Raw genomic sequence first — 27,759 nt, forward strand, 5'->3', positions numbered from 1 at the left:
TTTTATTAATAAACAATCCAACATTGAGATGGTTACAATTTGTGATAAACAGACATAAGGTCAAAAAAAAAAAAGGTAAGGGGGAATAAGTAAATGCATTTTAACAGAATAAAAAAACAGGATAAAATATAGAATAAATAAATGAAAAAAATAAGGGCTTGAGCATAGACAATAACCTTATTCAAGTTACAAACATAATGATATAATGACCCTGGTAAATAAGGATGTGAGGAGTAGTCCAAAAGCCACTTTTCAGGGTATAATGGATAACATTTCATGCTTACAGACCCTAAGGCAACATAAAGAAAAATATTTATAAAAGTAACCACTCGAACTAGGGTAATCTCTGTCGGTCCGATATCTACATCAAAAAAGTGCATAAAGCATGTTGAACAGAGAAGATGAAAAGGTAGAAGTTAAGGTAAGAGGAGAAACTGAAAGAAAAGGGGGGAGAGAGGAGGGAAGAAAGAAGAGTCCACGGGGGATGTGTCGGGGGAGTGCTAAATTGAGAGGAGCGTACTGTCGAAGCGGGAGGGATAAAAATATGTGATCCATGGCTGCCAGACCTTGAGAAACTTATCATGCCTATCCAAGAGGATGGCCGTTAGCTTCTCATTCACCATAATATCATTCATGCAATTTTTAACAGCCACAAAGCTAAGCGCAGGGGTTTTCCATGCCCTGGCAATTGTCAATTTAGTTGCAGCAAACAGATGTTGGGCCAATTGCCTTTCTGGGCGAAGTAGTTCAACAATTGGCTTGCCTAGTAGGGCTTCATAGGGATCTCTTTTGAGATCAACATGAAATAGATTGCGTAGATGAGCATAGGTTCTGAGCCACAGCCTGCATGCCCTTGGGCAAGACCACCAAATATGTGCCATTGTCCCTTCTTGTGAACACCCCCGAAAGCATAAAGGAGAATAGGATGGGATAAAACGGGCCAACCTGGCTGGCGTGTAGTACCACCTATACAGTATTTTATAGGCATTCTCTAAGATCAGGACGTTGTGGGAACATTTTGACAGAGTTATAGTCATTGTTTGCCAGTCCTCTGGGTCTAATTGTCTCCCTAGTTCTTTTTCCCATTGGATTTGATATGGCCTCAGTGGAGGTTTTCTGGCCAAAATTACTGAGGAGTATACCAAAGATATAATGCCTGGGGAGTGGGGTCTAGTTCTACATATTCTCTCAAAAGGAGTCGGAGTATATGGAGTAGGGTGAGATTTAATCAGCTGCTGAACAAAGTGTCTAAGTTGAAAATAGCTGTAATGTTCTCGCAAAGGGATATTGGGAGAGGAGTGTAGGGCATCAAAAGCTAGGATCCTAGTAGGAGTAAATGGAATGGATATCTGTGAAGCCATTCTCAGTCCACCAGGAAAATTGGGCCGGGTTATCGCAACCTGGAGGGAATAATGGACAATGAAGAAGTCTTAAAAGAGGAAGGTAGGGGGAAATCAGACCTGTAGAGTTTTTAACTGAGTCCCATAATTTCAGGGAGTGTGCTAAACATGGCCCAACTACAGGGCGATGAGCCGGGGGAAGCCAGGGCAGTGAGGACACTGGGATGGGATCGGAATTGGTTATATCAATAGTGGCCCATAGCGGTAGCTGGTGTGTTTCATGGAGATGAGACAACGGTGCTATGTTCGCAGCGGTGTAATAGGCCTGTAGATTAGGAACCGAGATGCCTCCATTAACCCTTTTAGCATACAAGATTTGTTTATTGATTCAGGGTTTAGTGGATCCCCAAATAAAGTGTAAAAGCTTACGCTGATGTATCTGCAAGATATATGGAGGCACGGGTAAAACTCTGAAATAATAAAGTGGTTTCGGAAGGTAAGACATGCGAACCACAGTTATCCTTCCGAACCAAGATAAAGGTAAATGGGACCAGGAGGACAACGTATCGGACAGTTTTTTAAGCAAAGGTGGAAAGTTGGCCTGATATAGCCCCGCATAGGAGGATGTGAGGCGGATACCCAGGTAAGGCAAGGAAGAGTGCCAGTGAAAAGGGAAAGCTGTTTTCAAGTCCCTCAGTACTGGAGGGGAGAGACTGACTGATAATGCCTTGGACTTAGATGGGTTAACTTAGTCCCGAGAGGGAAGCAAAGGAGTCTAAAAGGGAGAATAAATTTGTTAGGGAGATTCCGGGGGGAAGTTATATTTAGCAAAATATCATCGGCAAACAAAGATATTTTATGTGAGGAGCCCGCTATATCAATACCTCTGATGTCTGGATGGGAACGGACTGCTTCCGCCATAGCCTCTAAAGCCAAAACAAAAAAGTGGTGAGAGTGGGCAACCTTGATGGGTACCCCTCCTAATATTAAGGACAGATGACTCAAATCCATAATATTTAATTTAGGCCCTGGAGAGTCGTAAAGCGCTGTCAAACATTGCAAAAATGATGCTCCAAAACCATAGCGCTGCAGTACAGACATAAGATACGGCCAAGACAGAGTATCAAATACGTTGTTTACGTCCAGAGACAGCAGCATTGATCCCAAAGAGCGACTATGGGCTACATGCTGAAGCTGAAGTATACGCCCAATAGCGTCCCCCGCTTGTCTTTGCGGGACGAACCCACTTGGTCTTTCTTAACTAAACGGGGAAGGAAAGATTTCCATCGGTCAGCCAGGATTTTTGTCAATATTTTCATATCCTCGTTGATCAGAGAAATTGGCCTGAAGTTAGCCCACGAGGAGTGGTCATGATCAGGCTTAGGGAGTTGTACATAGCTGTCAAATGTGCGGCTATAATGGCAGCCATATTATTATAATATAGTACTGTAAAGCCATCTGGGCCAGGCTTTTTGCCCACTTTCAATTCTTTAATACATTGGAGAACCTCTGGGACTTGAATATCTATCTCGGTCCATTAGGGACACATGAGACTCAGATAATGTGGGAAGCGAGATGTGACTTAGAAAGATATATCAGTGTTCCCACTGCACGTTTGGGATGGAGCCTCATATAAAGCGGCAAGGTGATAGCGAAAGACTCGCACTGGATTACCAGTGAGCACATTTTGCAGAGTTCGTAGAGTAATAGGGGTGAATTTAGGAGCAAAAGTGCATAACTTGTTTGCCATCATTCGATTCGGTTTATTCGCTTTAGAGTACCATTTCTGGTGGGACCAGCGCAAAACGCGCTCAGCCCCCTCTGTTAGGCAAAGATCCAACTTGGAACGGGTTTGATCCAATAGCTTGCGGTTGGCGGGAGTAGGGGCCCGCTTGAAAGCAGCGGAGAGTACCTCCAAAGGGGTCTCCAAGTCCTGTTGTTTTTAAGAGGCGCTCTCGTTTACGTTTTGTGGCTAACTGAATAATACGGCCTCTGAGAACTGCCTTATATTCCTCCCAGAGAGTTACAGGAGATGATACTGAGCCTGCATTAGTGTTGAAGTATTCCATAGAAGCTTCTAAGATAGCAGCTTAAAACACCAACTGGAGAGACAATAATGAGTCATTCAAGACCCAGGGTGAGTGTTGAGGTTTGTCCAGAATGGATCGGCACACGACCAAGACGGGATCATTAACTGACCATGGGGTGGCTAGGATAGAAGTAGATACCACTAAGGGAAGGTGCTTTCTCAACATAAATATGTGGTCTATTCTCGAGTGAGAATGATGGGGGTGGGAATAATGTGTAATCCCTGCCTAGTGAATGGAACTCTCTCCAGAGATCAACCAGATCATGAGACTGTAAGGAGTGATCAAACTTTTTAGCGTCGGGGTTTGGGGTAGTGCGTTCTGAAGGGTATTTGTCCAAGGAGGGATGTAAGGCTAGATTTGAGTCTCCCGCAAGTAAGAGAGTACCTTTTTATGGTGGGATGACAAGAGGCTACAGACATGGGTCAAAAAGGGTCCCGGAGTAGTGTTAGGAGCATAATAAGTCATAATAGTAATTTCTGAGTCCTGGATGGTACCTTGAAGTAAAAGATACCTACCTTCTGGATCCGCTTTCTGTTTGCTGCAACTAAAAGAGACCGACTTTCGGAAAGCGATGAGCACCCCCCTTTGTTTGGTTGGGCCCGTAGCCATAAAAACCTGGGGGTATTGAGCATAAAAATATTTGGGACAGGAGGCAGCTGAAAAATGTGTTTCCTGCAAGCAAGCTATATCTACCTACTGTCTCCTGAGATATTTAAACACTTTTACCCGTTTTTGAGGAGAGTTCATGCCCTGAACATTCAGGGACAACCAATTTAGTGTCCTAGTGGGGCAAGGTGATAAGATGGAACAAATCCACCGAACACAACCCCTGAAGACATCGGAAAGAAGAGAAGAAAATAAAGAGAAAGAGAAGCCAGAAAGGGACAAAAGAAGAGTGTATATAACTATACAGAAAAAGAGTAAAACTCGGGATAGAGTAAATCCAATTGACATGGTTGATACTATTAGTGGGGCAAAGGGCCCACTGGAGGGACGGAGGTTGACCAGCACAGACATCCTTGTCAAGTTCCGACACATCTGAGGGGAGCAGTGGTCCCCCGGAACCACTCGGCTTTCAGTACAGTCATAGATACAGTAGTAAGAAAGGCACATATCACTTGTGGACAATTATATAAAAGCATAACATTTAGAAAAAAGGGACATTGACTCAACCACAGTAGGATAGAGATTCAACTAAAATTACTAATACTATCCGAGTCCAGGTCTGGTTTCGTATAAGCTTGGGAACCCAAGGCTGCAAGCTAAAATAAAGGTAACAAATCTACATCATCAGTTGTAATCTCGCAAAGCGACCTCACCATGGCCAAAAAACATCATGGTGCAGGGTAACACTAAACGGCACAGCCCAGGTCTGTTAGTTGGTGCTGTAAAGGCTATAAAATACAGGAGCCCCTGATCACGTAGTCCCGTACAGCCAGGCAGAGACCACCCGGCAACATCAGGTAGGTCCTACTTGCAAGTTGCTGAGTGTTCCCACCGCCAGCCCAAAAAATAAATAAGTAAAAAAAAAAGGGGGGGGCGAAGTAGTGTTGATGATAAACCGTCAGGTCGCGACAGCCCTGCACCACCAACTCTCTCTCGGGCAGGCCAGGGCGAGGGACCAATACACTGAAGTAGCCCCCAGCGAAGGTAAGGGATATCCATTGCCATTAAGGGACCAACTGGCAGGTAAAAGACACATTGCTGAAGGGGGCCGTGCTGTTGGGCTTGAGCTACATGTGACTGGCACCAAAATGTGGGTCAAGGCCCTCAATGGGCATTAAGGGTAGGTAAGCTGAAGAAAATGTCAGACGCCGGATGGAGTAAAAGGCAGTTAACTTGAGATTAGTCTGCTCTGTCATCCTGTGGGCACGTTCTGGAATCGCTGATCTTGAAGGGAGTGAAGTGCTTGAGATCCTTGGCGAGACAGCTGGGAAGACTTGTGGGGCGGTTGAGTAGGTTCCAGGAGAGCAGAAGAGGATGGCGTCTCCTTTTGTGAGGGGTGCAGGGCAAACTGCAGGTCCTGAAAATGACGCTGCAGGTCAGATGGGGAAGAGGCATGAAACTGGCGCCCTAAATGGGAGAATGAGAGCTTAAAGGGGAATCCCCACCTGTACCTGATCCCATTTGCTTGTAGAACCTGCAGGTAAGGTTTAAGGTTCCTACGTTTAGCGATGGTAACCGGGCAAAGAGTTGCAGGGACTTGCCCTGGAAAGAGAGAGCCTGGCAATCTCTTGCAGAAGACAGGAGACGCTCTTTGGTGCGAAAGTAGTGAAACTTGACAATCATGTCCCTTGGGGGACCGTCAGTAGGTTTAGGGGCAAGAGACCTGTATATGCGGTCAAACTCCAAACGTTCAATTGGTATCTCGGGTGCCAGTTCCTGAAAAAAAGGCAGTAACAGTACCCTGCAAATCGATGATGGCCTCAGGGACCCCACGGATGTGGAGGTTATCCCTGCGGCCCCTATTCTCGACATTCTCCAGTTTATCTTGCAAACTGAGAAGTTCAGCGTTTCGTTTGTCCGCCTCTTCCTCATGCCCTTCAAGCACGGTAGTGACTAGGTCCATTCGGGGTGTGTGGTGCATGCCCGCCTGAAGCCTGAGAGTGCCCCCCGCCTCAGGAGCAGGATTATGTGTGGCGGTGTTGTGCCTGTGCTTCGTCAGCCGGGTGTTAGTGTTGTGACGGCACGGAGCGAGAGGATCAAGCAGCCATCTCTCTAACTCCCACGCATGCACCCCCTCCTTTGGCAATTCTCATGTCTGAAATTTGGATGAAGCTGTGTACCTAGAGTTCGGCTTTAAAAATTAAAATTTATTCTGCTGTAGTGATCAGCTAGCTGATTTGTGGCCTAGCAAACTAACTTTTACTTCTACAACAAGGACTAGTAAAAATCTTGCTCAGCAAACTTTTTCAAAGCTAGGCATCAGAAGAGGACAGCAGCTGTTGGTAATACACAATACATATGCTATTCATGTCCTTGTGTACCAGATCTTATTGTGTTGTCCTAAATTGGAGAGATTTTTTTATTTATGGTTAGAAAGTTTTCATGTTCTGGGAGCACACGGGGTCAGGAGTTGATGCAAGAATAACCATATAATTGGTTATTACCCAGGAGTCTCTGCTCTTTTTGACTATCCTTATATGCAGCACATTTATTCCCGGCTAAGTAGCAGAACATAATCAGCTTTCCCTTCCTTTTTAAACATAATATCCTGCATTCTCCCCCACGGGCAGCTAACAATTGGATTTATGTTTTATGACTGACTCTAGGTTTGTGTAGCGTCATTCAGTGCAGTCACAGCAAGGCACCATCTCCCATTAAAAGCATGGAATTTACTTGACTTTCTTTGGAATAGAATTTAATTACTCACAGCATATAATTAAAAGAACACAAAAGAAGAAAAAATGCGTTGTTTACAGCAGGCACTGTTCATGATTATTATAATAGATCTGTAATTCTTTTTAGAGGCTGGCTTTATGTCAGCTGGGGAAGTTGTAATTTGTTTTATGGTAGCAATTTCATGCAGTCCGCAAGAAAGGACTATTTTGTGAATACTTTAGAAAACTTGTTATTTTTTCTCTAGTTTCATTGCAAGTTACTTTTCTTCATGGGATTCTAAGCTATTGTGGAGTAGTTGCATGTCCAATCCAATCTACTTTGGCAGGTTTTGTTAGTTGTAAACTAGATGTGCAGCACAGACTTTCAGTTTTCTAATTGTTAAAGGATGTTCACCTTTAACTCAAAAATATTAAATGCACATGCTTTTGAAGAAAAAAAAAAAAGAAAAGAAAAGTGCATTTTTTTTATTTTCTTACACTACAGATGAAGATGAACCGGAAAACTCTGGACAGCCGCACTCCACAAAAAATAACTTGCCTTTTTTTAAAAATTGGGATCATGCTGTACAAGCCACAGCAAAGCGATACAGACAGGAGCTATCACGTTTCATACTACGAAGAGTGCTTACTCATAGCATAGATCGCAGGTGCAATGCCAGGCTCCTGCAGACTCTCGGCTGTCTGCCCGTACCTCACACACTGGCATACAGGTACTGAACTAAAGGAAGAATCGCCAGCTCCCTGACAGTTCGAGTCTGCCGCAGCGGCTGATGGTAATTTTAGTTCATTCATTGACAGGAAACTGTGATTGAATGATGCAGCTCTGTGTGTGTAGCCCCGCACAGCCACGTTTTTTTCATATTGAGAAGATCCTCCTCTCATTCTCACAGAGCGGGGAACGCTGGTGGCAGGAGGTGGGTGTGTAGGAACATGTTACACCCTAAATATGGGTAACATGTAACGTTCTTCTAAATGTGAACTTATCATTTAATAAGGTCAAATCAATGTTCTTTTACATCATAAGAGTGAGAAAATTTGAAGGAGCAGGGTGGAAAATACTTTTTGAACAAACAAAATTTTTACTGTAAATTTCACTCGGGAAAAATCTTACAAAGTAATGACTGGGTGCTAGACACAAAACTGTGTAATGCATCTGGGATTTCATTCAAGTAGCAGGTCAGAATGCATTTTTTTTTTTTTTTTTAGTGCTTTCAAACTAAATTAGTTGTCGTATTGATGGCAAGATTTAATTCTCAGACTAACCATTTTCAGAATTTCGAAAATATGGCCATCTTGAGATTCAACTTAAAAGAAATCAACCTAATCGAAAAGAAAATATTACAGTTCTTTAAAGCCCCTTGGATAAATATTACCCTCTCCCACCCCCTACTTACTAATCTCTGTATTAAAAAAAAAAAAAAGTCTTCTCTAAATGCCCCTTTTAAGCCATGGCCATTGACACTTCGGTCCTTTTCTGCTTCTGGTAACCTCCTGCTTGAGGTTCCTCTTTGGTTGTCAGTGTCACTCCTGAGTGACATGGACACCTCCTATTGGATGGCTGGTGGTGGGATCCTCTCAGGAAAGAGAAGATGACTGCAGCTATCACAGGGGGATGGAAGGGAACCAGTGGTTTTGGGCATCGTTGCATGGTTGGATTAGAGGTCCCCTGCACAGGAACCAATGACAGTGAGGTACCTAGATGGGGGATTTAGTTGAGTATTGCTGGCTTCACAAAGGTGGGGGGGGGGGGGTCTAGCATATTATCATTTACACTCCAATGCTACCTTCAAACACATTATCATTTCAGAGGTGACATAACAATAATAAAGTCTTCCCTAATGGCTAAAAGTAATATGGACTTCTGTAATGCTGAAGATTTTGTAGCTTTTCCAAGTCAAATCATAAGTTCCAATAGCTCTCAGGAAGTTACCCCAGGCTTTATATTCTCAGAGGTATCACAGATACATTACCCCTGTCACCATGGAATTAACGCCTAACTTCCTGACAGCATGGATGGGGTTATGTAGAACAGGGTGGTTTCAAAACTTTCTCACCTCCCATCCTGTTTTTGGACTGTCAAACTCTACACATCTCATGTTATCTTCCTAACACTCCTAACTGAAGAAGTTCTAAGAAGTTAAAGTGGTTGTAAACCCTTACAACACACTTTGACCTACAGGTAAGCCTAGATTAAGGTTTACCTGTAGGTCTAAGAAATATCTTCTAAATCTACAGGGTTTAGGAGATATTTGCCAAAAGACAGGCGCGCTGAGCGCACCGCAGTTAACAGCGATATGCCGCGAGTGGCGGCTCCTGTGCGCATGCGAGGGAGTGATGTCATCGCGGCTCCGACGAATGACAGCGCCAGAGCAGCGAGACCCACCAAGAAGATGGAGGCTCCGGACTACAGGGGGCAGCGGTGACTTTGCTGGCTCCTGTGTCAGGTAAGGGACACATAATGGACTACTATGCGATGCATAGTAGTCCATTATGCTTTACCTTTGCAGGGAATCAAAGAGGAAGTAAACCTCTTTAAGAATGGGTAGAGGACATTTGCCCATACACGCTGTTGACGTGGATGGAGGGATCTGTTAGATTTTTCATTTAGCGAACAGCCTAAAAATGCCCAGCCTAATTACTGATATATTATATATACGATATATATATATATATATATATATATATATATATATATATATATATATATATATATATATATATATATATATATATATATATATATATATATATATATATATATATATATATATATATATTTAGAGAGAGATATGTGTGGATAGAGATATATATATATATATATATATCAGTAATTGGGCTGGCCAAATAGGCTGTTCGCTAAATGAAAGAATATATATATTTATATATACCCTATGACCTGAATAAATGAGAACCTTCACAGACAAGAGCCACCCTTGCATTCGCATTATTAGCTATAGAACTGTGATACAAAAGGAGACCCTTGACTGCAAGAGTGCATTATTAGACTACAGAAAGCTGTTCATGGGTGAAGTTGAGAATCCCTGGTTTGCAGGATCACTTACATCTAATACTGCAGAGTATATCATACTGTAGGGTGTGATCTTAAAAGCAGTTTTGTTCATTCCTTTATTGTCTCTTTTTGCAGGAATTTTAATTTGCTCTCCTTTGGAGAAGAAGCTGAGGAGGAAGAGGAGGTGGTGAATAGAGTCATTGAGGTAATCCATAATACTTACTTTATCTGAAGTCAATATTTTTCCTGCACACACGGGGAAGTAAAATGCAGGCAGAGAGACTGAAGTGATCTGGCTCTAGAACACACTAGCCAATCTTATACTTTATGAAGTGTAGCAGTCACTCCTTACTCTCCTTTAGAATAGCATCAACACATCCTGCACCCTTACTAATTTTCCATTCAGAGGCAGCATATTTAAGTATTTAAGGCATTTTTGGAGTCTTTTTTCCTCCAACCCCCCTGTATCACTGTATTTCAGCTCTCCCTTTCCTACCCTGTGTCGGTGCATCTCTGTTCCCCCGCCCTGTGTCGGTGCATCTTTGTCCCCCCTCCCCCACCCTGTGTCGGTGCATCTCTGTCCCCCCTCCCCCACCCTGTGTCGGTGCATCTCTGTCCCCCCTCCCCCGCCGTGTCGGTGCATCTCTGTCCCCCCTCCCCCGCCGTGTCGGTGCATCTCTGTCCCCCCTCCCCCGCCCTGTGTCGGTGCATCTCTGTCCCCCCTCCCCCGCCCTGTGTCGGTGCATCTCTGCGGCCCCCCCCCCGCCCTGTGTCTGTGCATCTCTGCGGCCCCCCCCGCCCTGTGTCTGTGCATCTCTGCGGCCCCCCCCCCCCCGCCCTGTGTCGGTGCATCTCTGCGGCCCCCCCGCCCTGTGTCGGTGCATCTCTGCGGCCCCCCCGCCCTGTGTCGGTGCATCTCTGCGCCCCCCCGCCCTGTGTCGGTGCATCTCTGCGGCCCCCCCGCCCTGTGTCGGTGCATCTCTGCGGCCCCCCCGCCCTGTGTCGGTGCATCTCTGCGCCCCCCCCTGCCCTGTGTCGGTGCATCTCTGCGCCCCCCCCCTGCCCTGTGTCGGTGCATCTCTGCGCCCCCCCCCCCCCCGCCCTGTGTCGTGCATCTCTGCGCCCCCCCTCCGCCTTGTGTCGGTGCATCTCTGCGCCCCCCCCCCCCCCCGCCCTGTGTCGGTGCATCTCTGCGCCCCCCCCCCCCGCCCTGTGTCGGTGCATCTCTGCGCCCCCCCCCCCCCCGCCCTGTGTCGGTGCATCTCTGCGCCCCCCCCCCCCGCCCTGTGTCGGTGCATCTCTGCGCCCCCCCCCCCCCGCCCTGTGTCGGTGCATCTCTGCGTCCCCCCCCCCCCCCCGCCCTGTGTCGGTGCATCTCTGCGCCCCCCCCGCCCTGTGTCGGTGCATCTCTGCGCCCCCCCCCCCCCGCCCTGTGTCGGTGCATCTCTGCGCCCCCCCCGCCCTGTGTCGGTGCATTTTTGCGCCCCCCCCGCCCTGTGTCGGTGCATTTTTGCGCCCCCCCCCGCCCTGTGTCGGTGCATCTCTGCGCCCCCCCCGCCCTGTGTCGGTGCATCTCTGCGCGCCCCCCCCCGCCCTGTGTCGGTTCATCTCTGCGCCCCCCCCCCCCCCCGCCCTGTGTCGGTTCATCTCTGCGCCCCCCCCCCCGCCCTGTGTCGGTTCATCTCTACGCCCCCCCCCCCCCGCCCTGTGTCGGTGCATCTCTGCGCCCCCCCCCCCCCCGCCCTGTGTCGGTGCATCTCTGCGCCCCCCCCCGCCCTGTGTCGGTGCATCTCTGCGCCCCCCCCCGCCCTGTGTCGGTGCATCTCTGCGCCCCCCCCCGCCCTGTGTCGGTGCATCTCTGCGCCCCCCCCCGCCCTGTGTCGGTGCATCTCTGCGCCCCCCCCGCCCTGTGTCGGTGCATCTCTGCGCCCCCCCCGCCCTGTGTCGGTGCATCTCTGCGCCCCCCCCCCCGCCCTGTGACGGTGCATCTCTGCGCCCCCCCCCCCCCCCGCCCTGTGTCGGTGCATCTCTGCGCCCCCCCCCCCCCGCCCTGTGTCGGTGCATCTCTGCGCCCCCCCCCGCCCTGTGTCGGTGCATCTCTGCGCCCCCCCCGCCCTGTGTCGGTGCATCTCTGCGCCCCCCCGCCCTGTGTCGGTGCATCTCTGCGCCCCCCCCCGCCCTGTGTCGGTGCATCTCTGCGCCCCCCCCGCCCTGTGTCGGTGCATCTCTGCGCCCCCCCGCCCTGTGTCGGTGCATCTCTGCGCCCCCCCCCCGCCCTGGGTCGGTGCATCTCTGCACCCCCCCTCATCTGCCCTGTAAAGCCGCATCTCTGTCACCCCCCCTCCTCTGCCCTGTATCGCTGCATCTCTGTCACCCCCCCCCTCCTCTGCCCTGTATCGCCGCATCTCTGTCACCCCCCCTCCTCTGCCCTGTATCGCCGCATCTCTGTCACCCCCCCCTCCTCTGCCCTGTATCGCCGCATCTCTGTCCCCCCCCTCCTCTGCCCTGTATCGCCGCATCTCTGTCCCCCCCCCCTCCTCTGCCCTGTATCGCCGCATCTCTGTCCCCCCCCCCCTCCTCTGCCCTGTATTGACGCATCTCTGTCCCCCCCACCCCCCCCCCCCCCCCCTCCTCGGCCCTGTATCACTGCACCTCTGTTTCCTTTTCCTACTGACTCCTGTGCCACTATATCCCTGCATCTCTATTCCCTTCTCCTCTCTCCTGTAGCTCTGTTCCCCCTCTTCTGCCTTATATCAGTGCACCTCTGTTTCCTTTCTCTACTGTCCTGTGCCACTGTGTCTGTTCCTCCCCTCCCCTGCCTTGTATCAGTGCAACTCCATTCTCTTCTCCCCTCTCCTGTAGCTCTCCCCAACCCCCCCCCCCCCCCCCCCACACACACACAACACACACGACCTTTCCCTGTGACACTGTGCCCCTGTTCTCCATCCCCTGTTCTGTGCTGCAGAGAATTACTTTATTTCTTCGTTACTTTTTTTTTTTTTTTTTATATTTAACATGGTATCCAGTATTATGGCAGTGTTTATTATGTTCACTGTTATAGTAATATTGGACCCTATATAGAAAATAATAAAAAGAACAAATTGCTTTATTTTATTTTTTTGTAATACTGCAATTCAGATCAGGTGATGTTGTGGGTGAAAATTAAAAATCCTAGCTCAGGTGAAACGTGCTACTATAAGCAGTTATCACAAACAAATAATTTTTCTGCTGTCCTTGATTTCTCCATGCAGTTGATGTTTTTTGACTTAATATTAATTTTGGTGACAGTTCACAATGATATTACATTATGGGAACTATAGTGAATGACAAAGTTCACAGGAAAATCTTCACATCGTGAATTCAAATAAGCCACAGTTTTGGAGAGGGTGGAGCAAGGATATCCCTTCTACGAAGGGAATGAAACATTTAAGAAGCCAGCAGCTAACTGAACTCTTTAAATGCGCTCTATAGTCGACGCAGATGCTTTATGAACTATTAAGTCCAAGCGTATTAAGTCCAAGCGGAATTGACATGCATATACATTTATTTTACAGACCATGAAGGGAAAAAGCAAAAGTAGTCATGATCTTCTAAAGGATGACCCACGACTAAGTTCTGTTCCAGCAGTTGAAAGGTAAGAATGCAATGAGGTTGATTTACTAAAGGCAAATAGAGCAGTTGCTCTAGATCTGAGAGCAGGCTCTGCTGATTTCTATCATCCAATATTCTGTAAGCAAAAATGCATTTTTTTTTCTTGCACTTAAATGTGTGTTCTGAAGTTTTACTAAGCTCTGGAGCAAGTGTACTTGCAGTGCACAGTATATTTTGGCTTTAGTAAATCAACTACAAATTTTTACATTTTTTCTAAGATGATTTTATTCATAAAGTACAGAATAAATGGTTCTTGTAAAACAGAATTGCCTTCAGTCATTAAAGTGATTGTAAAGTCTCCTTTTTTTTTTTCTTCTCTAAAAATAACAAACATGTTATACTTTCCTAATCTGTGCAGTAGATTTGCACAGAGCAGCCCAGATCCTCCTCCTCTGGGGTCCCTCTTCTGTGCTCCTGTCCCCTGCCTCCTGTTGAGTGCCCCCACAGCGAGCAGCTTGCTATGGAGGCACCCTAGCTGAGTCACGGCTCCCTGTGTCCATTCAGACATGGAGCCCCAGTTTGGCCCCACCCCCTCTCTCTCTCCTGGTTGGCTGACTGACTTTGACAGCAGTGTGGGCCAGTGGAATGCTGCTGTGCTTTAGCCAATCAGGAGGAGAGTCCTGAATGGCAGAGGAACTCATGGACATTGCTGGAGATAGATGGGGCTCAGGTAAGTGTTGGGGTAGGCTGCTGCACACAGAAGGTTTTTTATCTTAATGCATATGCATTAAGATAAAAAAAACCTTCTGACTTTACAACCATTCTAATCATCTCACAGAAGGAATTCATAATAAAAATTGAGCATTGCCTGTACAGTACATAGTACTCCTAGTACGGCGTGATTTTACATCCCTGGTAGTCAAGGAAGGAACAGTGAAGGTTGAGTGAAGCCAAGGACCCCAAAATGCAGGTTAAAGTTTTTGTAAAATAAGTGGATGGAGGAGTGGTTCAAAAAAATAAAGAAAAGATTTGAAAAAGGTTATAGAAAAATCAGACAAAAGCTGTTTGAAACCATGCATTTCCAAAAAAATGGTTAAAAACCACAGTTACAATAATGCAGTTTGAAAAAGTGTTTAAAAAGAAAAAACAGTTCGGCAAAAACACAGTAAAAAAAAAAAGGATTTCGTAAATAATAGTTCTGCTCTTCTTGTGGGGTGTCTAACAGATTTGTTTGAACAGTTTACCATTAAAATTGAACTTTTAGTCAGAAAAAAAAGTCCTGATAGATCTGAGCTGAGTGTCTTCAGTCTTTTTACAGACTTTTTTTTTGTTTTGTGTATTTTTTCAGTCGCCTGAGGATTGAGCATTTTTAGCAACATGTGCATTTTTCAAACTTTTTTGAAAGGTTAGATTTTCGTCTATGAGGCCCAACTTGTGACTCAAAAGAAACTCGTATTTTTTTCAAGCTTCAAGCCACACTATGCTCAGGTGTGAACAGGCACATTTGAAACCCATTGAAGTTTGGATAATGTGCATTTTGGAGCGTCAAGCTAAAAAAAAAAAGCTCAGGTATGAATAGGGCCTTAAAGTGGACCTTCAGTTGCAATATCTACCTTGCCTCCTTGGATTCCATCTCCCTCCACAATGACAAAAGGCCAACTGTTTTTTTTTTCCTTTGTGTTTATCAGCCACTCTGTCTCCATTCTCACATTAGCAAGTATGACCTGTCCCCCCTGGAGCCTCCTGGCATATCCACGTCACATACCCTAGGGGGCTTTAGCTGAGAAAAGCACAGCATTGGAGGAGGGTGACCTTGTGCCACATCAACAGGGGGCTGACTGCAGGGGAAAAAAACCCCCCAAAAAACAAAAAAACCTCTAGTGGTACACTCCAAACTGAGCATGTGTAGCTTGCCCCCAAGGATCTGTACTATAAACGGTAGATACATTGAGGACTGTGGAAGAAGGGGAGGATCAGAGAAGACAGGATCAAACAGCCTTTTTACACAATGCTGAGGATTACCCCCTTAGGTTCCAGCGTGAGTATAACAAGCATGCTTTACTGCATATACACACTGATTTTACTGTTGTGGATTTAGTAACACTTTTTAAGAACTTTTTACATTTTTGGTCAACTAGATGGCACTGTTATTTTGTATCTGGCTCAAACTGCAAGGATTTTATAAAGAATTTTTGTTTTACAGCCCAAAAACTTCAAAAAAGTCTGACAGTGAAAGTGATGAGGTAAGAATAAAGCTTTTTTATTTAGTTATGTTTTGAGCACTAGTTTGTTTTCCTGTGCAGTTTGGTTTTGCAACCCACTGACTGAATCTAAATACCCAGCAAATCTATATGGCTATCTATATTATGTAAATGTATAAATGATATTATTAATGTTTCTCCAATTAGGTTTTACAATCTTTTCTCTGTAGCTTTACTGGTTTCGGCATTCATCTCTCCACATTCTATCCTCCCTCGGTTGTTAGACAGCAAGGCTCAGTCATTTGTCGCTCATTTTCTTTCTTTCATCCTCTAGAATAGATCATCTTACTCAATCTATTGGATTTCATTATCATACAATCTACTTTTCTGATGCTTTCCTATTATTATCATCCTACTTATTTTCCTTTTTATGTTCTCGTATTGCTTAAAATGACCCAGTGCTTGGCTAAAATCGGTTAAGGCACAATACAGTACACACTTTACTGTTATTATTGCCTAAAATGCATTTTTCATATTTTACGTTTTTTGTATAGCTTTCTCATGATCCCTTGCAGAGAGTTTGGGAAGGACTTTAGCCAATTTAACCTGAAAGCTCAAGCTGGCTTTAAACGCATTCCAGGTACATCACCACAAAAGCTGTGCAAAGTTTTATAATTATCTTCCTTTAGGCTGGGTTCACACTATTGTAAATTGGATGCAGGTTCCCTGCATCCAATTTGCAATAGCAGGAGATTTTGACCAGCTTTCTATGGAGCTGGTTCACATATCTCCACTGCGGAGGCCTGTGCGTCTTTTAGTCCGATTCAGGTCCGAATTGAGCAAAAAAAATTAGGCTGAAGTCGGACCTGAAATGGTGAACAGGGATGCACCGGACCCCTGCTGTGAGCCGCATGCAAAGATAGTGCGAAACCAGCCTAAGAAAACAACCACAGCCTGCTAGCATACTGCAGGACGGGAACCTTGTTCAATATGTGGAAGCAGTGGTCTCTCTTCATAGGTTTGGTATGCCCCCTGTTAGTCAGAGTGAGGGCTGTGCAATTAGCAGGGATCAAGAGGGTTTATGATTGCAGAGCTATAGGTCATACTCGGCAGAGGGGATGTGGTGGACCTCTTCAGAGAGACCACTGCTTCTACACAAAGAGCAAGGGTGCTGAACTGCAGCAGGCTGGCTGGTGACAAGCTTTTCTACCTTGGCTGTGACTGCTTTCTAAAGAACTATAAGACTTTTTGTTTTGATGCACCCCAAATTATGTAGGGGATTTAAACTGAAAGTTTAGTTGGGCTTTAAAGTGGAACTAAACTCTCCTATCATTTACAGCCAAGGAAGCTGCCATTTTAGCCGTTGTTTGATGTGCAGTTGCCATGGCGCTACACATGTGATCAGCTATAACACCAACCATTTGATGGTTCATGGGTCATTTGATAGCTAACAAACATAACCACGTTAGTAAGTGTAACCGTTATCATTCAAGGCATACTGATCTGTACACCCATGTGAAGGGCAATTTTTACCCATGTGGGATGTACAGGTGTTCCATGCAGGCAACCTGTTCAAATCAGTGACAGGGGGCTGGCTGCATGGACCTGCATAGACCTGCACACACATCCCAGAATGTAAATTCATGTGGGACAGTTGCATGGAACACCTGCTCACCCTGCATGGTTAAACAGCCCTTCTCACATGTGTATGGATTGAAACACCTGTGTGAATGAGCCTTAAGAGTACCCATTGGTTGTGACTGCAACCCTTGGCTTGCCAGTGAACAAAGTAAGTGTTGCTGTGGCACTGTGTAGGGTAGTGATGTACAGGGCTCATGTCCTTTAATATAGCCACACTCTGATCAGTGGAAGGGGCTCTTGGTTTATATATATATATATATATATATATATATATATATATATATATATATATATATATTATGCAGTCTTTTCTCAGGTTTGCATTGTATTGCAGGAGAGCACAAATGAGGAAGATGAAGAGGAAATTGACAGTGATGAAAAGCATCAGATGAAAGATCGCATCTCCAACAAACTGAAAAAAGATTTGGGTAAAAATGAAAAGATAATAGCGAAAGCAGCTGAAGATCAATCGGAGAAGAAGAGTAGCCGCAGGTAAGCAAATAAAGTTATACTCTGTCATGACATCCTGTATTTAGAACAAAAGTTAATTCGAATATCCTCATCTGATGACTGGGGTATTGCACGTCATTTGTTTCCGAATGCTTCTATGAATTATGGGACCTAAGATCAGCTGAAGGAAACCTGTACACTTTGAGGTGTAGGGGCTGCGATAACAGACCTCTCCTACTGAAGTCTCCTGTCTATCATTTAATCCAGTGGTTTCAATAGTTGCCAAATCAGGGACCTGGAATAAGTATGTTGATCAGTTTTGCTTGTTCTGGATCTGCGTTTCCATTGACAGCTTGCACTACATCTTATACTATGGTTTGCTGTAGATTTTTGGCTTTAAATAGATGATTGGATATTTTTTTTATGCAGACCTAAAATTTGAAAAATTTGGAATGACTTGCCTAATTTTAAGCCCAAACATTTTCTAGGGAGAGATACCCACCAAATGCATGCAAATATGTTTTAAAGGCTCGGAGCCTTCTTTCTCTATTGATTTATATGAATAATATTGCTGCTTAATTGCTGTTTAACACTCTATTTTGGTAATTGTTACTTATAGGCTAGTAGGACTAGAGGTAAAAATAAAACATTATTTTTTTAATTAGATGTGATCATTGGTCATCCGTCCTGTTATGGTCTCCACCTATTACTTTGCACTTTAAAGTGGTTGTAAACCCTTTGACCTACAGGTAAGCCTAGATTAAGGCTTACCTGTAGGTCTAAGAAATATCTCCTAAACCTACAAGGTTTAGGAGATATTTGCCGAAAGACAGGCACCGCTGTCTACGCAGGCATGCTGAGCTCCACAGTTAACGGCGATGTGCCACGAGTGGCGGCTCCTGTGTGCATGCGTGGGAGTGACGTCATCACAGCTCCAACATATATATATATATATATATATATATATATATATATATATATATATATATATATATATATATATATATATATATATATATATATATATATATATATATATATTATAATATAAATTTTACCTTGCTGCACTACAATTCCAAGAAGTGTTATCAGCTCCAGCTGGACTACACAGGCATTCCCTGAAATTGTGGCAAAACCGCGCGACTTTAAAGTGGTTGTAAACCCTTACAAACCACTTTGATCTACATGTAAGTCTAGATTAAGGCTTACCTGTAGGTCCAAGAAATATCTCCTAAACCTATACGGTTTAGGAGATATGCGCCGTAGACAGCGGCGCGCAGGCGCACTGGGTAAGCCGCAGATCGCGGCGATATGCCGCGAGTGTCGACTCCCGTGTGCATGCGCGGGAGTGACGTCATCGCTGCTCCGGCGAATCACAGCGCTGGAGCAGCGAAACCCACAGAGACCCACCAAGAAGATGGATGCTCGGAACTACAGGGGATAGCGGTGACTTCTCTGGCTCCTGTGTCAGGTAAGTGACACATAATGGACTATTATGCGATAGTAGTCCATTATGCTTTACCTTTGCAGGGAATCAGAGGAAGTAAACCCATCAGGACCTTTGCTGTTGAAAAATCTGACAGACTTTATATTTAAAACATGTTTCAAATCTTTCCAACGGACTCTAGTCCGGTCGAAAAATCCATCCACCTGTATGCTAGTCCGGCGGACGAAAACAACGCTAGGGCAGCTATTGGCTACTGGCTATGAACTTATTCTAGTCCGGTCGTACGTCATCACGTTGAATCCGTCGGACTTTGGTGTGCTTGTGTGCGGCAAAGTCTGTTCATTCAGAAAGTCTGTTGGAACTCTGCTGAAAGTTCATTAGGAAGACCGTCGGACCTAGTCCGTCAAAGTCTGCTCGTGTGTATGCGGCATTACAGGTTTTTGCGATTTTCTTTGCATGCACACAGACCAATAGCAGCAGTACATTAGAGTTACCTTCTTAAAACTGGCTTGTTTTTTTAATCTTGCTGGAGTAAATATCATTCCAGACATGTTCATCAAATGTATCTTTCCTTTAAAACTAATAGGCTGTTTTCACACAGGTATTCTTGACTGTAATTACATGAATCAACAATGGACTGCAATGCATCCCTATGAGTAGCTAGATTTAGATGGGCATGCAATTGCCTATATTCAGCCATATATGGATCCATTCAGGGTCAAGAAACAGAAACAGAAAACGTTTGGGTCAAGATTGACTTTTACTGACCTGATCAGATGTTGGCTGATCTAGGCAGACACAGGGGCACTTGCATCTGACCGTTACATAGTTCCCTTTTTCCTCCTCAGAAAGAACAATGTAATATATTATTATTATGCAGGATTCATATAGCGCCAACAGTTTGCGCAGCACTTTACAACATGAGGGCAGACAGTACACTTACAATACAAATCAATACAGGAGGGATCAGAGGGATCTGAGCTGATGGAGAAAATGAAAATACATTTGTTAGGTGTGGGTAGGTTAGGCTTCTCTGAAGAGAAGGGTTTTCAGGGATCGCCTAAAAGCTAATAAAGTAGGAGATAGGCGTACAGATTAGGGTAGGGCATTCCATAGGATTGGAGAGGCTTTGGAAAAGTCCTGGAGGCGAGCATGGGAGGAGGTGATGAGGGAGCTAGAGAGTAGAGGTCGACCGATATGGGTTTTTCTCTGGCCGATGCCGATATTTAGAAATCATGGCGGCCGATAGCCGATATATGATGCCGATTTTTTTGGGCCGATATGTTAGGCCGATTTTATTTATTTATTTTTTTCCTTTTTTATTATTTTTTTTTTAATCCCCCTTGATCTAACACACCTTTCCCACTGGGGCGTTTTTCAGGCGCTTTTGGGCTAAAAATAGCGCCTGTAAAGTGCCTGCAAAAGGGCTCCCCTGCAGTCTGTGTGAAAGACAGAGTGCTTTTACACTGAGGCGATGCGCTGGCAGGATCTTAAAAAAAAAATCCTGCAAGCAGCACGTTTGGAGTGGTGTATACCGCTCCTCCACCACTCCTGCCCATTGATATGAATGGGCACCGCTGCCGAAGCGCATGCAATGCGATTTGGCAGCAGTGCTTCATGGGCGCATTTAACCTCTTCCTTGGCCGCTAGCTGGGTTATATGTGCCCCACTAGCAGCCAAATAGCACCGCTAAAATGATGGTAAAGAGCCGCGAAAACTTGCGTTTTACCATCAACACCTGCCCGCTCCAGTGTGAAAGCAGCCTTCATAAGCGATACAGAAAATTTCTTACATTTAAACATTTATTAAACAAAACAAACCTCCAATCAGTTTACTTGTATGTATGATTTAGATAAAAAAAAAAAAAAAACTATATATTAAATAAAAACAGGTAGTCAAAACTTTTGGACGAAAAAAAAAAATGGGCTAACTTTACTGTTTTTATTTTATTTTTATTTTTTAAATTGGTGTATTTTTTTCCCAAAAAAATGCATTTGAAAGACCTCTGTGCAAATGCTGTGTGACATAAAATATTGCAACAACCGCTATTTTATTCCCTAGGATCTCTGCTAAAAAAATATATATAATTTTTTGGGGGGGGGGGGTCTAAGTGATTTTCTGGCAGAAAATACAGGATTTTTACTTGTAAGCAACAAGTGTCAGAAAAGATTTAGTCTTTAAATGGTTAAACTGAGAACTTCTACACACTGAGATGACTTCATTCATTCAAGTGTAAACATTGTATCTTTCTGTTCTTTTCTTGGCAGACTGCCCAGAGAGGAGGAAAGTCGTTTCTATGAGGACTCAGGCAACTTACACGGACTTCTATTACAGAAGTCATTTCAAAGTCCCGCTGTAGTTCTAAATCGGCTTTTTATCAGCACAATCGGCCGATGCCGATTATTTAAAAAACGGCAAATATCGGCCGATATATCGGTCGACCTCTGCTAGAGAGCAGGAGGTCTTGAGAGAAGAGAATGAGTGGGTTGGTATTTAGAGACCAGGCTAGTGATGTAGCTGGGGGCGAAATTGTGGATGGCCTTGTACGTAGTTGTTAGTATTTTGAATTTAATTCTTTGGCCGAGCAGAAGCCAGTGGAGGGATTGACAGAGAGGAGTAGCATAGTGATTGGTAAGGTGGATACGTCTGGCAGCAGCATTCATGATGGATTGAAGAGGTGATAGACTATGTAGAGGCAAGCCAATGAGAAGGGAGTTGCAGTCGTCAAGGCAAGAGATGACCAGCGAGTGAATTAAGAGCTTTGTTGTGTCATTGGTTAGAAAGGGGCATATTTTGGAGATGTTGTGGAGGTTGAGGTGGCAGTATTTGGACAGTGATTGGATGTGTTGCTTGAAGGAGAGGTCAGAGTCCAGGACTACACCTAGAACCTTGGCATGTGGTGATGTACTGTATTTATCGGCGTATAACATGCAACCCAAGTTTAGCAGGGAAGTTTTAAGAAAAAAAACGTACATTTAAATGCCCATCAATACAGCCTTATCAGTGTCCATCTGTAGCCTTGTCATTGCAGCCTTGCCCCAGTATCCATTGCAGCCTTGTCAGTGCAGCCTTGCCCCAGTGTCCATTGCAGCCTTGTCAGTGTTACTGGATGGATTTAAAATTGGCACCGCCGAGATCGCAGGGACTGGGAGGAGCGAGCGTCGCCGAGATTGCAGGGACTGGGCAGAGCAGAACGAGCACCGCTGAGATACACATAGCCGAGTGTACTCGGCTCCGCTCACAGTCGCACCCAGTCCAGCCCTATGATGGACATAACACAGGTCCAATGGCGGGACTGGGCATGACTGTGAGCAGAGCCGTGCCTAGCCGGGTACACTCGGCTATGTGTATCTGGGCGGCAATCGTATAACACGTGCCCATGATTTCCCCCTGATTTTAAGGGGGAAAAAGTGAGTGTTATATGCCTATAAATACGGTATGTGAAATCTGTTTCAGTTCTGATCCAACTCAGCAAGGGTCAGTCTAGGATTCCCTGCTAAACAAAACAAAAAGGTGCCCATGTGAAAGGGGCCATAGTTCTTGATTGACACTTATCCTCAACCCATTCTAAACCTGTTGTAAACCTAAGACATGAAATTTGAACAAAGCATATGCCTGTATAGTTTGTATTTGTGTCAGTTAAGAGCACTAAGTGTTACTTTTGTCTGCTGCTTTGTTCCACTACTATCGGCATGAATCACTTCTGACAAGTTTTCCTGACAACAAGAGAAAAAAGGTGACAGAGAAGGGATCTGGGGTTAATTGAAAGCCTCAGCTCTGTTCCTTTGTGCTGTGTGAAGCGGGATGTCCCTTCCCTCCAATCAGATCTCAGATCTCTCCTTACTGAGCTCTGCTGAGTGTAACTTCAGCTCACTGCCCCCTTTTTTTTCTGAACGCTTGACAGGCTTTATAATGCAGTACTTTGAACAGATGTAGGGAAGAGAGGCTGCAGATAAACAGGTACAAATTATATAGGGTGATTTGTTTAATCTCTGGGTATCACCTGCGTGCCAGTCACTTCATTGGGTATATGTAAAGGTTTACAACCACTTAAAATTTTGCCCAACCCTATTACAATCTTCGAACTCTTTGAGGAAATGTGCTGTTAACACGATAATTTAAGAGGCAAACTTGATGTCAACACCAGCTAGCATTCTTATGTTGTATTGCTCCAGTTCTAATGGCCTTATGCGAGTTTCGCAAATGAAAAACACTGCTGCTTTGCCTAGCTTCTTTCAAATAATAATTTACTTTTGTCATTCCCACACAAACCTGTAGATGGCAGAAAAGACCACTAGATACAATATTTCTCCCAATATCTCGAGGAAAAGTAAGCTTCCCAATTCTTTAGGACACATCTTTGTTTTGTTGCACAAATAAGAATGCAAATTAGAACAAAAATATTTCAGTGCCAAACATGCCATATAATTTTGACCCAAATTATTGTACATTTTATCAATAACCTTTTCATACCCATAGGTTATTATCGCCTAGATGTCCAGGTCAAATTTAGGATCAACAACATGTGCTGGTTAACTTGACTATCACTACCTAAATATATATATATATATATATATATATATATAATTTTCTTTTTTTTTAAAGGACATATAAAGGCTTTTATTTGTAGGCTAAAAATTGTGAGCATTAAAAAAATGAATACTGTAATTGTATCTGACAATCGCAGTAATGCAGGATGAAGGCTGTTGGATGTTAGCTGACATTGGGATTACATGATTCAGAAACAACTCTGATTCTGGAACATAAGGCCCCTTTCACACTGTGGCGGGCATCGGCGGTAAAGCGGTGCTACTTTTAGTGCCATTTTAGCGGCGGTATTCTGCCGCTAGTGGGGCGGTTTTAACCCCCACTAGCGGCCGGAAAAGGGTTAAAACCGCCCGCAAAACGCCGCTGCAGCGCCGCTTTGCAGGTGATATAGCTGCACTGCCTCATTGATTCAATGGGTAGGAGCGGTTTAGCAGCGGTGAATACACCGCTCCTTCACCACTCCAAAGATGCAGCTAGCGGGACTTTTTTTACCGTCGTCCTAGCGCACCGTTCCAGTGTTTAAGCCCTCATGCTTTCACACTGGAGTGAAAGGAGCCTCTTTTTTCAGGCGCTATACAGGCACTATTTTTAGTGCTGTAGCGCCTAAAAAAACGCTTCAGTGTGAAAGGGGCCTAAGTGCAGGACAGGGCTTTAAATGACAGCCTGGTTTGACTGATGGCAGCCATATAGCTTGAGCAAATTTCGTCAGTTTTCTGCAGGTCTGAGAAAAATCTCCTCCTCTTCCTTAGCGATGTCTCAGTCTGATTATTCATTTTAACATTCTGACAGATTGCAAGGTGAGTGGCGGTAGGGGGTTGATTAGTGTGAGTAGAGTACAACCTATAACAGAGACCACTGTGAAAAAGAAAAAGTAGAATGTAGAAATAGCAACGTTTTTAAAGCAGGATATCGCCTAAAACTGCAGATTTAAAAGATGCTTTTGTGATGCTAGTGTTCTTCAATCAAAATAATCAGTTTACTTTTTTTTGAGGTGCTGCCGCCTCTTGCACTTAACTTTTGCTAAAGTGAAACGGCTCAAATATTATAGCTATAGACACTTTAGGTACTTTGATTCACTGTGTTCACAGCTCTTTGTAGCTTGTTATTAGGTTATTTACTGCTAAAATTGGTGAACTGTTCTTCCTTTTTTTTTTTTTTTTTTTTTTTTTTACTTAAGTATATCATTTTGATGTTTTTTACTTGTTTAAGGTTCTGACCACACGGGGTAATTATACCAGAGATCAGGCAAATTAAGTTATTTTGTCAAAACCTGGCCCTGTATACATCATCCCCTTCATTGAGTTTGACACACACCCGTTGATGTGCAGTAATGTGTGTTGTGCTAAGGCTGATTCATTTGAATGGGTTGTCTAAAGCTGGCCATAGACGGAGTGTTTTTCTTTCCTGCAAACACAGGTTGCAGGAAAAAAAAAATGCAATACTTGCATGTAAAATCCAACAGGCTGGTTGTATCTAAGTTGATCAATAGATACACTTTGGTACATTTACCAGCCCATACATGGGTTGAATCTTGGCCGGTTCAGCATGGACCAGCTGAGTTCGAACTGTCGGACTGTTTTAAGGTACTAAAATGTATCAAAAAAGGCGTATGTACTTTTTATTGTCATGCAATACTACATCCGTTGACTGCATGGGTGTCAATAATGCATCACATCAATGTGGAGAACGCATCTTCTTTTGCATTATGGCAACATGTGCGCTTAAGTGAGTTGCCATAGCCCAACTGTGCACCCAGTCTAAAGCTGAACAGGTGGGATGGAAGATATGTTTGAATTAAGGCTACATACACACTAGGACCAGCTGGATAGAGTCTGGCACTGTACACCTTAGCCAGGAGCAAACATTTAGAGAGAAAATGTATTCGCAAATTCCCTTTTAACAGTAAAGGCTTCAGCACATCCACCATAGTCCATACACCATGTGAGTGATCTAGTGATCAGCCAAGCTGCTTAAAACTTTAGATCTTCATCTGGGCATAGCTGTAGTGTACTTGCCCATCCCATTCCCTTCTTTAAGTAACCTGGGGATTACCCTTGCTTACCCATGTGCATTGCAGGAGAGGTATTCCAGACATGCCCACTGTGAAATTTGTGCTGTTTCTCCTTTATTAAAACCTGCTTTATAAAAGTATTAGTAATACATTTAGAATATTTACTGCGCCACAGCCAACAATCTGATTAAAAGATGCCTTGAAAGTTTAAAACAAATTGGTGTACGAGTCTGATGGAGAGACACTGAGGGTTGTTTACTAATGGAAAATCCACTTTTCACTGCAAGCGCACTTGGAAGTGCAGTCGCTGTAGATCCGATGGGGACATGCAAGAAAAATTAAAAACAGCATTTTATTTTGCACATGATTTGGATGATAAAATCAGCAGAGCTTCCACTCATTTCAGATCTACCCCTTAGATTTAGAGCGACTGCACTTCCAAGTGCACTTGAAGGGCAAAGTGGATTTGCCTTTTGTAAATAACCCCCACTGTCACAGCACAGTTTTATGTCTACTGCATGTGCCAGGAGCACCATGAAATCTTGTTGCAGTGGATTGCAGTGGATTGAGTAGAACTTTATTTAGGGAAGATCTTTCTATTGTTGGGGGATAGCGCTTTAATCAACCATTTTATTGTATTTTGTATTCACAAAGGGGTCTTTCATTCTCCATACAGATAATCTCTCCTTTTGGAAACTGATCTCCGATGCATAAAACTGTATTTACCCACTGCTCTTAGTTACTCAAGCCCATTGGCATCCGTACTATTCATGTAAATAGTAGCAAAGGGTATTAGCTACAGATACTATATAATACACACAACAATTACTGCCGTTTAATACAAATTCAAGCCAAAGTCTTCCAGAACGTATTTCAATCTTACGCTATTGGCTTTTACTGTCACAGGTATCAGATCTCCTCTAGGAGGCATCCAGTGACCATGAAATGATGGAGCTCTGGCAAGTTTCAGCCTCCACTTTAAATCCACAGCCTTTCCTTTATGTTAATGACGGAAGCACTTTGGTTTTCCATAGTTATGCCAGAAATGTTGACAGTGTAAAATACAAGCTAAGAAATACCACATTTATGGTTGTCTAGAAAACGCCACACTCCCAATTGCCTTTTTCATGGAGCTTTGTGCAAGTTTAGACTGGAAGCAGCAATACTTCTGATTTTTAGATGTTGTAGTGACATTGCTTCTAATGTGCTGAACACCTCCAGCCAGTAGACCTCTGGAGAGAGGTTAAATTGCAGCATTGTTTTAATTACCACTAACAGAGAGTGGCTTGTTTTATGATTAATTATAGGACAGGAGAAATCCCAGGAGTCTCAGCTCTTAACACTTCCTGTCTAGAGTCTAACATTCTGCATTCTTTTTTATGAATATCCTCGTTCTCCTCCTTTTTTGGCTTTTTTTTTTTTTTTTCTTAAACCTCTGTCTGACTCCAACATTTTATATGCATCTATTCAGATGATTAAAGAAATGCCAAGATAGTGATTGGAAGCTTAACTGCGCCTGTAAAATGATTGCAGTTATTTTATATTGAAGCTGGAGCTATTGCATACCGACTGGGTACAATAATGATGCATGCTCTGCTCAGGTCACCACAGCCAGTAATTCTGCATATCCTTTACAGTCTGGGTAACCCAGTCTGATCTTTTATCAATGTCTGCTCCTATTAACGTAGCTCTGCACTGTTTTACTGGTAAGCACCAGGAGAATAACTACTTGTGGTCTAATTGTATCCAATTTCAAAAATTTGGAGGCACAAAATAATGTGTTCTGTACTTCAACTAGACTGTACATCATGCGATAGGCATTCCAAAAAAATAACCTGTGTTAACCTTATAATCACTAAGTGGCTTTCTGGCATTGCAGCTATTCTCGCTTTTTGAAATTTGTTCTCTGTTTTCCTAACCACTTCTGTACAGCATGTAATGCCCAGTTACATTGGTACCAATACAATCCGCAAAACACATTAGAAGATAATTTAAAGCAACCCTTGCTTTTGCCAGTGTTTACGGAAAGTACAGCCAAATATCAACTATTCCGCTTATAAACAACTCACCATTGCTTAACCAGTGAAAA

At 44.1% G+C, this 27,759-nt stretch overlaps 1 protein-coding gene across 1 annotated transcript in view; it reads left to right on the top strand.

Annotated features, from left to right (window-relative positions):
* Positions 1-27,759, top strand: part of CWC27 (CWC27 spliceosome associated cyclophilin) — a 340,285-nt gene that overhangs the window by 49,084 nt on the left and 263,442 nt on the right. The window contains exons 7-9 of the mRNA XM_077462632.1: positions 9,917-9,986; positions 13,336-13,415; positions 15,576-15,615. Of these exons, the coding sequence (XP_077318758.1) occupies positions 9,917-9,986; positions 13,336-13,415; positions 15,576-15,615 (190 nt within the window). The remainder of the gene's footprint in view (positions 1-9,916; positions 9,987-13,335; positions 13,416-15,575; positions 15,616-27,759) is intronic.

Source organism: Lithobates pipiens, unplaced genomic scaffold (genome assembly GCF_037356315.1).
Source record: "Lithobates pipiens isolate NorthernLeopardFrog02 unplaced genomic scaffold, aLitPip1_a1.2 Scaffold_3, whole genome shotgun sequence".
Lineage (NCBI taxonomy): Eukaryota > Metazoa > Chordata > Amphibia > Anura > Ranidae > Lithobates > Lithobates pipiens.